This window comes from Populus nigra, chromosome 18, assembly GCF_951802175.1.
Source record: "Populus nigra chromosome 18, ddPopNigr1.1, whole genome shotgun sequence".
NCBI classification, from domain to species: Eukaryota; Viridiplantae; Streptophyta; class Magnoliopsida; order Malpighiales; family Salicaceae; genus Populus; species Populus nigra.
The window spans coordinates 9,458,316-9,469,326 of NC_084869.1; the positions used below are offsets into that span (position 1 = coordinate 9,458,316).

Here is an 11,011-nt window from a genome sequence, read left to right on the forward strand (position 1 = left end):
AACACCGAATGATTTTCTACCACATAACATTGACACTAGAATGATCAGTGCAAGATAAACAGGAGAAAGCGCAGACAATAGAACTGAAGTGTTCTTTTCCCTTTTGTTTATTTCCTTTTTCTTCTCTCCAATGGGGAATGGGGTTCCAACACAAAACACCCCCCCCCCCCCCCCCCCCCCCCCCGGTTTCAAAAGATGAGATCCTGACTGATAAATATGAGCTTGAGAAGATTTCAACTGGCTGGTTCATATCTGCAGACACAGTCGTATATATTTCCTTCGATCAATTTTTCTGCCAGCCTCTGATTCTTCACCATTGCAAGCTGCATTAATGAGATACGTCCACATATTAGATGGAAATACTCGAAAGTCAAAATATAGATGACACGATTTCAATAGATGCCTGAGTTGGCGTCTTGAATGCCATTTCCTCGAACATTTTAGAATGTCAGAAGATAAACTACCACAAGGACACGCATGAAGCACTTCGATGGTAAAAGAAAAAGAACCATTTTAACTCTCCATAGAGTGTTACCTTCAAAGCCTCACATTTAAACCGAGCATTGAAATTCGTGTGAAGAGCTCTACCCATCCCTTCCAATACAATCTGCGCAGCACAAACTCCAACATGTGATTACAGTTGTACTCATTTGTCCTTTATTTTATGCTTGGAGCAGTTTTTTCTCAAAATAAAGAGAGGAAAGAAGTTAAGGCAAACCGATATACTTGAACATGGGGACTTTAACCAAGTTAAGCACTGATAAAGATTTTGATAATAGGATCCAGAGCCATACCAAATCAGCATCCTTTGCAGCGGCAGCAAGCTCAGAGCTGACCTGCCTCAAATCAATGCACGGACTCCCACACCCATTCTCAACAACCATCAAGGGAACTGAGGAGGAATTATCTTTAGAACCATCTGAAGTGTTTATCATTGCATCAACAAGTAGACCACCTGCTTCAGCAGCTCTGCGAAGAATGTCACAATGCTGTGGAATAGGAAAATCAGTTTCCTCACTTTTGTTTACTGGCATAATTCATGGCATTGTTCAAGTAAATGCTACCCAACAACAATGAGTTCTGCAACTCCAACACTAACATAGACTATGAATTACATCTTTTCTGCTTCCTGAATTAACCCCCTGAAAATTCTCCAATCAATTTCTTGAACCATGGTCGTAACTGTGCTGTTCTTTAGTTGACTTAAAATATTTACAGTTTTTATTTACCAGACTGCATAACGTAGGAGCATTGACATAAATTAAAAATTTTCCACTTTGTCACAGTGAGTTCTTATGAATCCATGTGCAGAAAGAAACTTAACAAATGCCTAGACATTTATCAGTTTGAAAAAAAAAGACACGCGACTACACAATTCGTGTGAACATGAAGAAGAGAAAAACAAGAAAAACAAAGACACTCGGACAAATAATTTTAAAAAAGAGAGAGATAAGAAGTTTGCAAAGCATCAAGCATGTGGCCAAACCTTTGCAGCCTCAGCGACAATGTCAGGAAGCTCCATAGCTGTTACATCATTTAGTGCTGGAAGGGAGTTCGCAACCAAAACAACCTGCATAAACAAAATGGGGGGTAGTGCACAAATTATTGAAAAGTCTTCTTTCACTAGCATCACGGAAAGGCAGACTTACCTCAGTTCCATGACGGAGGAGTTCCCGTGCCAGGGGAAGCATCCCTAAAATAACATCAGCACCTGAGTTGTCCACAAAAAGTAAGGCTCGCTTATGAGGGCAAGGCTTCTTATCTCCAGACCCCAACATTCTTTCTTTGAATGCATCAAAGTCATCCACCTAGATACCAATACGAGCAAATAATTGATTCAACATGCAATGCAAATCATGTATTCCCATGAAAAAATATATATATATTTATTTCTCTATTTACCCGCCAAGGTCTTTGCATTTTATTGCGACTCATTCTATAGATTTCTATGATTGTTCCTTTGTGATAGAGTTCCACACAAGCACGAGATCCCCAGTCAAATATGTTCGCAGCTAGAACACCCTCAATTAATGTAAGCAATCTTGTCTCCTGCAAGATAAAGAGGATTTTAGGTGATAGACAGTTACTAGGTGAATCAGCATTATCATGCTAGAATGACAGCACAGAATTTCTGTCATAACTGTCAAATTAACTCTTGGTTCCAATTGGGAAAAGAAGAAAGGGGAAAGGAAGAAGGTTAGGATCATAATTAGACATACCTCTGTCATGCTATCAAGCTCCACCAACAGGTCAGGTAACACAGCGAGTGATGCCTCATTTTCTCTGTTTGCATTCAAAACCACGAATCAATAAATGAACAGGAAGAAAAAAAGTGTGTGCAACACGCTATAACTGTGTTGCTACATCCTCTTCATCCTCATACATATAGCTTTCAGATGTTAAGTAAATTGCATAAAAAAATTACCATTAACAAGTTGGATAATACAAGTGATCAGGCAGGGTACTCTCAGAAGCCCTAGGAATATAATTTTTTTTTCAATTACAGAAAATCATTGTTCAGTTTGTATGATAACAATAATAGGCGTCTTAACATTTTCCACTCTGGCATGGATATGCCTCTTTTTATACATACTCTGATCAGATTAATAAGTGTAGATCATAAACAACGTTGTGAAGGAATTGATAGAGAAACTAAGTTCAAATTATTTCCAGAGGCTGTTTAAGAAAGAATGTGGTTACCTCTGTTTTATGCTTCTATATGCGTCCACAAATTGGAATTCTCTCAAGCACTCTTCCCTTAGTTCCAAGAGATTGGCCAATCCTAACTTCCCATATGCTGCAGGCTCCTCCATCAACCTATTTAGTGTTGGAAATTGGTAAATGAAGAAAAATGGCCTTCATAACATGAAGATAATGTCAAGAAAGATATCCAACCGAACAGCAAAACAAAACAATGAAAAAGAATGACACTGCAAAATTCTTATTGTGCAGTGATGATTTGAAACAAAACAATTTTGCATCCAGCAGGAACCAAAACAAAGAGTGACCAGAAAATTGAGGGAATGGGTTATTCATCAGTAAATCATCAATATTAACAAAACCGTAGAAGATGCAAAGATGGGACCAGCACTTCAGTCCCATATTAAAAAGCATTACAATGTACAAGTAATCTAAACAACATACTTGAAGTTCCAACTTTAGAATAAAGAAACTCTTCAATAAATGTATAAAAATAACGTAATAGAATGTTTACCACTATTCTAATTACCTTGCCAAGTGAGCAGAAAATGCACGAGCGAAAGCATCACCTCTTCTTTTAGAATCATCCGTTCCACCTTCACTAGCCACTGCCTACAAAATTTCACATTAAGCTCTTAATATATTTCTTATGACATTATGGACAATCAAACTTCTTATTTTTCTAATTATTCAAAAAAGAGAATAACTGGCATTGTGTGTCAAGATGGTAACAGTCCTGGGCTCATAACCCAAAAGTATTGTGGGATAGGAGTGTCCACATATTTCCAACCCATGACCTCAAGTAGGATTAGCTTTTCAATCAAGCAAGAGACTAAATTATTACCTCGACAATTAAAATTTGCATCTTCTGTACACGAGATTCTTCAATTTCAAGAACAGTGCTAATTACATTTAATGGGGGTACATATTCCTAATTTTATGTTTAATACCAGAGGACAAAAATTTTACAGGCTGATGTATGTTGACTCTGCGCACACAAGTTGATGCATGGTGACTCTGTGCACACACAAGTGCAAGCGTGGGGGTTATGTGTGTGTGTGCAAGAGTAAGTGAAAGAGATTTATGACAATATTGATGGTTACCTTATCAACAAGATCTGGCAAATGGTCAGACAGCACAGTGAACCAGTACCTACATTGACATACAAAATCAGCTGGGAAACTTTCGTATCATGCATATGTGAAAGCAGAGGATAAACTGTATTGAAATAGTTTCAATCAGGGATTATCAAAATATGTAGCATATTCCCAGAGTTTACTCACTCTAATTCACTGTGATCTGCGAGGTCGATAGTGTTAGGCTCATACCTGTTGGAATGAAATCAGTTTGCTTCACAAAGTTAGATGGAGGGGTGACTGATGAATCACATATTTATGGCATAACAGGAAAAAAAAGGCAATAATTTTTTTTTTCTTTTGCAAATTCAAGCTTTACACTTATTATATTAATTGAATTCTTTGAGAATGGAGAGAAAAAAAGCCAAATTCTCTATACAATATTTTTGCTCCTCAATATGTTGGCAACATTATGTTCATGGGACAAGTTAATGCCACAATAGAATAAGATTTTATTAGTCTAGGATACTAATTTAATAATTGAATCAAACCACTCAGAACAGTGAAAGCATTTATGTTTAGAGAGATTATCTAATGGAGTGTTTAGCAATACCAGTGTACAATTTTGCATACATTTTTGGGTCTGCCAATTGTGGAAACACCTCCAGTGTGGGTACAAGATGCAGAACACCAACATTTAATGCACTGGCATCAGAACGTAGAGTGCCACCTTTGGATGAAGGAACTTCAAAGCCACCAAGCCCAGTGGTTCCAGATGAAGCCATTGGTACAGGAGCAGTAATCTCAGTTCCCTTCTGCACAAACTTTTCCATCCATGAAATCTGCATTTGAATCAACAATAAATAATGTGTAAGGTCCAATTCAAACAGGATGTGTGTGTGCACGCTCCTGCAAGAACATGGGAATCTGGTGCTTAAACCAAAAAGGCTTAAGCAAACTTCTTTTATCATCTGAGCCACCATCAAAGGTTTTTATTTCTCGATAGAAGACATTGTGAAATTGATAAATAAGATTTTCAGCCAGGAAGTTTACATATCCAGACTATACTCACTGATGAGAAGTAGCTAGTTGTCACTCACATATAGGAGGAAGAAAGCTCATGATGGCTTAACCATAACCTCAAAAATAGACATCTGCATCTCTATGAATTGTCTATATTAAGATAGTATGTACAGGAGTGATTTGCATAATAAAGTTGAAAATATAAAATAGTTTTCCATGAAGATAATTAGGTGAGACATTCTTTCTTGTTGCCAATTATTTGATCACATTATTTAATTTGAAAGGTTATTGAGAAGAATATATAGATTCCAACCTTTTTACCTCTCATGGCTATCAAGTTGATCCATTATAGATTCTTTTTCTTTACTTACCCTCTCCCTCTCCCTTTTCCTCTTCCTTTCCTTATCACAGGATAAAGTCCTAAATAGCTGCTTCAAGAATCTATTCCTACATGATATCTCATCTGTGTCTAGTATAGTGGGAAAAAAAGGTTTGCAAGGAATCAACATAATGGAGTTGCTTTTGGCAACTTTTATGTGTGGCATCCCTAGAGCAACAAAAGATTTCACAGATAGTGCGGTTCTCCTGAGTTATCAAATGTAATTTTGGTGCTGTAGGACCAAATTGTGAAATGTTAATATATAAATACCAGCTTTAGAAAAATAGGTCAGGGCCACCAGCTACCATTATGGTACTACAAGACTTCCCCACATTTTGAACTTAGAAAAAAACCATGACCCAGCCCAATTATTTCAAGATAGTTGGCAGTCTAGGTCATATGTTTCAAAACCAAACTGCACTTGCCTTCTCATTCAAATCCCCGAGTGGTGGACCATGAATCTTTCCTCCAGTATATGGTGCACCCATAGGGAACCTTTCAACTAACTGATGAACCATCAAGTCATCAAGACCATGCTTTTCATAGCTCATAAATGCACCTAAAGCTCCCAGAAATCCTTCATGCCGCAAAAACATTGCTTGTGCCTCTCCTTTTGACCTAGACAACCAATGTGAAAACCAAAAAATCTTTTTTCCTTAAATGGTGAATATAGAGAGAGATAGATCATGAAAACAAAAAATAGCCAAGAAGCACTAGTGTTCATGTAAACAATATATCTATTATCAACCTTACTTGGATCAGACAAAAGTTTAAACCTTGGACAAAAAGAAAAAGAAAACAATCCTCACCAGAATTGAACAGCAAAGGAAATTGTATCCATTGTATATGCATGACCCCTAATGAAAAACCCTCCAAAGAAGATTCTCTTAAGCCCAAATCGAAGTGCATTCAGGTATGAAATCTGCATACAAGAAAAGACAGCCACTGCATTCATGTTAATTAGTCAGTCAGTTGTCCAACATGATAATACCACAAAATCATCTCAGAAATCAAATTGCAGATAGCACTTCACCACACCAACAAATATGACATAGTACCTGATATCTAAAAGCAAGTCCATCGAATTCATAATTAGCATTGTCTTGTAAGTAAAACCATCTCAATCGGTAGACTTCAATTTCCACTAGAAGATGGCTAGGCATTGGTAAATGCTCCAAATTTCATATTAGAAGACAGTTCCAATAATAATTATACTCATAGCGAAAGTTTTGGTTGAAAGATAATTCAGTCTTTAAACAATTATCATCTATGCCAAGATTTGACCACAGCCACGTTCTATAATTAAAGGGGAAAACACATTTTTTCCCCAAGAGCCTGCAGGTTTTTATTCACCAATTGGGCCCTTTCCTTACTTGAAATTGAAAAAAAAAATATTCCTATGTGTCAAGCACTTCATACGTGTAACTCTTCTCAAAATTTAGAACAGGTTGTAGTATTAACTATAATATGGTGAAGTAAAAAACAATAATAATCTAGAGGATAAGGTACTAAGATACTAAAGTTAAAAAAATAAATATCAATCTATAGCATACATGGCTTCATCATCACTCTAAGGCATTCTTTATAAGGAATCATTTATGCCACTCACCTGCCCAATGTTATATGAAATCATTCGCAAGAGAGACAGGGAAATATCTTCAGGTCTGTAGCCTGTAAGTTCCTTCTTTTCAGAGATAGTCTTGCCAAAACTAGAAGCGATGGTTGATGCTGACAGACCAATCTATAAAGATATGATAAGAGGAAACATGATCACCATAACATATTGAAATTTTTTATTTTTTATTTTTTAAAAACTAACTATATTTCCAAATATGAATCTTGATGACACTTCGTAGTTTGTGCCTTTTAGTTTCACGTGTTTCCTATTGCTATACTGAAAGGAGTGAACAAAATAAGAGTATACCTTGTTATAATCCATACCACCATAAATATCACCAACCAGCATGTCAATTGTTCCATTATCACCCTTTTGACTCAGCTCTAGCAACTCATCAAAACTGCAAAGGAAATCAATAAAATGAGACCTTAACAATATTTATGAATAGTGAAAATATAGGAAGATTAGATATCATAATGACCTCTTGCACTTGGTTAACAGCCTTCCCAAGCCCCAGTAAGTACCACCACCAACATTTGTCCCACTGACTCGTTCAAACTTCCCATCCCCATCAACCTTATAAAAATTGAAGGCATATTTTATCCTTTGTGAGTTTTTACCATACTCAAAGTGAAAATAATAAACTGAGAAGAAAGATTAGTTTACCTTGATCATACTAACACCAGATCCAATGTTAACGAGAAGATAAGGGAACATATCATTCTGATCAATCTGCACAAACTCTTTCTGACCCTCCATGTGTGTGAAAGCTTCATGGCGAATAGCCTACTCAAAATTTGGTGCAGAGAGCTATGTGGTTAATATAGATTTGAAAACAGCAAGTCTAAAATAAATTAAGGGTCATACAAATGGATGTCAAACATGCTTAAGCTAGCAAGTGAAAATAATGTGATAGCGGTGACAAATTTGATGATAATATTGGCCAGAAAACTAAGAGCAGTCCCATCATTCCTATTGTAACAAGAAGGCAGTGTCATCATAATCTGATTATTTCAGTAATTAAATACAGATATAGGATAAGTCTACTACCTAATAATAGTTAAGAGCATGACTTAAACTCAATGGTGATGGCATTTTTCCAATAAGAAACATGCTCCACTACTCACCATAAAAGAAAAGGAAAAACATAAGTTCAAATGTTTTTATGTTTAAAAAGATGCACAAACACAAATTACTTATCAAACAATAATCCTGTTTTCAAAAACAATAGTCAATTAAAGTAATAAATAAGAATTGGAAAGAAAGTGGAAAGAGTAATTCAAGGTTCCACCTTAAGCAAAAAGTTCGCTCCTGCCACAAGACAATCCATTTCATCTTCTTTGTCAAGACTAACCCCAAGCCTTTCCTTTAAGAGGTCTGCATATTTGTATGCCCCGCCACCTGTGGCCTTCTCAGAAAGTCAACATGTTAATATGAAAATCTGTTAGGGACAAATGAATAAAAATAGACTTTGACTAGTGTAAACAAGATTATTTTAGTCTTTATTGCACAGTTTTCTCCTTCATATTCTATATTGATGACCAGCTGTACTATTAAAATCATGACTTAAGAAGCAAGGAACTTGTAATTTGAACATTATTAAAGAATAAGTAGGGATGTTGGATTTAACACATACTTTTTTCTACCTCAATCAAATTTGAGGGTTGAAAAGCTGCTCATAAATTGGAAACATGGTATACAGCATGTGGGTTTTATGCAGAGTCCGATTGCATAACCAGAGGAACAACATTGTGTAGCAGTAACAGATTCTCCAACATATTTTGATGCCAATGCAAGGAATTGCTAAAACTAGGTTAAACTATATCTTGATGAAAAGATGAACAATAATTTCTAAAATTCCTTTTTCTTAGATACTAACATATCCTGTTCTCATTACACATATATTACCTCCTAATTTCGGTAAAGGTCGTAAATAAACCACAAGTAATGCAAAAGTACCCCCTGCAGAACTGAGAAAACATAAAAACAAAGCTTACCTTAATTACAGCATTGCCATTGGATGAGTTATCAGAATGCCAGCTATGTGAATCCACTCCTATTTGCAGGAAAATCACCAGAGTTATAAAAAAAAAAAGGAAAGGAAAATGAAATTGGTAACTTGCAACTAGTCAAACAAGCACGTTAAACATCAAAGTGACATGGTCTGATTCCAATGACAAAAGATGCTCGTTGAAGAATGATTAGTAAGTTATAGAAAGCATACCACCACGATGAAGCTGCTTGGAAGAAATAAAGTCCAAGCACTCATTGATCTTGCTTGTCTCAAACTTAACAAAATGAAGTCTTCCTCCAAGAATGGGGTAGCTTCTCCTATTACCATTGGAAGTTCCCAATCTCTCCTTCACTGTCTTCTTCCTCTTATCATTAGTTGGCCGGTCTTGGTGTCTTGAAAAATACACCAACTTGATTAGAGAACCTGCAGACAAACACCATTAACTGATCTTTCATGCATACCACTAGTGATCAATCTATCAAAGTTCAGCTTGTCAACATGAAAATCTAGAACAATACGTAATGAAGAATTTCCCACTGAAGGAAAACAGAAAAAGGTAAAACCAGCTGTCAGTTAGTGATAGAATTGCTGAACTATCACTACGAAAAAGCAATATAATGTATATCCGTTAGAATTTTAGAAAATATATTTCTAATTCCAGCAAGCAAACCATCAAAATGTAGGTGTGGAAGCAAATCCTTCTTCAGTGCAGAATGAAATGAATGAACGGAAGTGTTTGAGAAAACATGGTCTTAAACAGAATTGGCAGAAAAAAGGAAAAAACATGCAAGCAAGTACATGGAGCACGCCAAAATCCAGACTTTTATTTCGTCTCCATTCTTCCAAAGTGCCAGACAGAAAGACAATTCACAATGAATGAATGAGAGATAATTCATAACAATTCAAACAAAATACAATTTCCATAAAAGAATAAGAATCAGAAATCTAATTAAGCCACCAAAAAAAAAAACACAGAGAGAATTCCAGATTCGAATAATGAATAACTTCTACCTCCAATATCAAGAGCCAAATGGGATATATCATCAGATTGATTAGGCAACAGAATTGTAGGATCCCTCTCCTCAAAATTCCCTTCAATTGCAGCCTTGCTAAGGTCCAGCTGTGGTCTGGAACCAGACCTGTGGATAGAATTGCTAGTGGGAGGAACCATGTCAATCTCACCTTGACCACCGCTCCCCTCCTCTATTACCTTGTCAATCACAGACTCCCCTTTTATTACTGTGCCTTCAGTTTCAAGAGCTGGGCGGCCCTCCCTCAGCTTGTCAATCACAGGCATGCCAATCTCAAACTCCTCCTTTATAGTTATACCGTCAATTCCAAGAATTGGGTCCTCTTTTAAACTTGCCATTAATCCCAAAAATAAAAAAGATATTTGTCACCTGCTCCTTAACCTACACGTATCCAACAACTGTTTTGGTCAGACTTGTAGTTTTTTCCCCTTGCCCTATGCTCCAAAAAGAAAGGAATAGAAAAAAAAACTTTGTTTTATATAAAATCCAATCAAATTAATCAAGAAAAAGATTGGTATATAGAAAAACTCGATCAAAATGGATTAAAATATAGATAATTCTTAATGCCCATGTGATTGAAAAGTCCTCAAGGACTAGTCAATAATTCATTTTACGAAACTAAGACTTGAGAAAACAGACAAAATGATTAGGTCCACATTGAATTGAGTAAAGAAGAAGCTAAGCTAAGATATTGGTGGTGATAATTAATGCATCTTGATCCAACGGCTCAAGGACTAAACTTTGACCTACAAAACAAGAAAATAATGCAAGTCAAGGGAACTCAAAGAATTCAAATTGAAAAGGGATACCAAAGCAAACCCAGAAAGTAAAAAAGAAGCCATCTTTTAAAGTTGGGTTTTGGTGGAGAGAGAGTAAAAGAGAAGTTATTATCAGCTGAGCTGAAATTGAAACAAATAAAAAACGCAGACCTTTCAAAGTTTTTGTGCTTTGTTGGTGATGATTCGATTGTTGTTGTTGGATCGCAATGCGAGGACGAGGATTTAGGGGATACGAGAGACGGATCGCGTGCAGGGCAGCCTGAAACCGTACGTCAGAAAGTTGCGTTCTCTGTTTTGTTTTCGTGCAGTTGAGACTTGAGACTGGTTGGTTACAGCGAGCTAAAGCGGGAACTTTTGGACATCGGTGTCAAGGGCCCGTTTGTCAAAATAC

General features: G+C 36.4%; 1 protein-coding gene across 2 annotated transcripts; it reads right to left on the reverse strand.

The window, feature by feature from the left end:
- Positions 1-11,011, reverse strand: LOC133678607 (pantothenate kinase 2-like). Of its 2 annotated transcripts, none has more exons than XM_062100984.1 (23): positions 10,771-11,011; positions 9,822-10,222; positions 9,021-9,233; positions 8,794-8,852; positions 8,088-8,204; positions 7,463-7,582; positions 7,278-7,372; positions 7,103-7,196; positions 6,788-6,919; positions 5,988-6,100; positions 5,604-5,796; positions 4,410-4,618; positions 3,984-4,028; positions 3,804-3,852; positions 3,230-3,312; positions 2,701-2,817; positions 2,220-2,283; positions 1,903-2,049; positions 1,650-1,808; positions 1,487-1,570; positions 795-989; positions 536-607; positions 1-323 (listed from the first exon to the last, which is right to left on the reverse strand). In XM_062100984.1, the coding sequence occupies exons 2-23, from the start codon at positions 10,177-10,179 to the stop codon at positions 234-236; spliced, it is 2,808 nt and encodes a 935-aa protein (XP_061956968.1). In that variant the 5' UTR covers positions 10,180-10,222; positions 10,771-11,011; the 3' UTR covers positions 1-233. The 2 variants fall into 2 exon arrangements, with proteins under 2 accessions (XP_061956968.1, XP_061956966.1); XM_062100982.1 differs by having other exon boundaries at positions 9,822-10,587.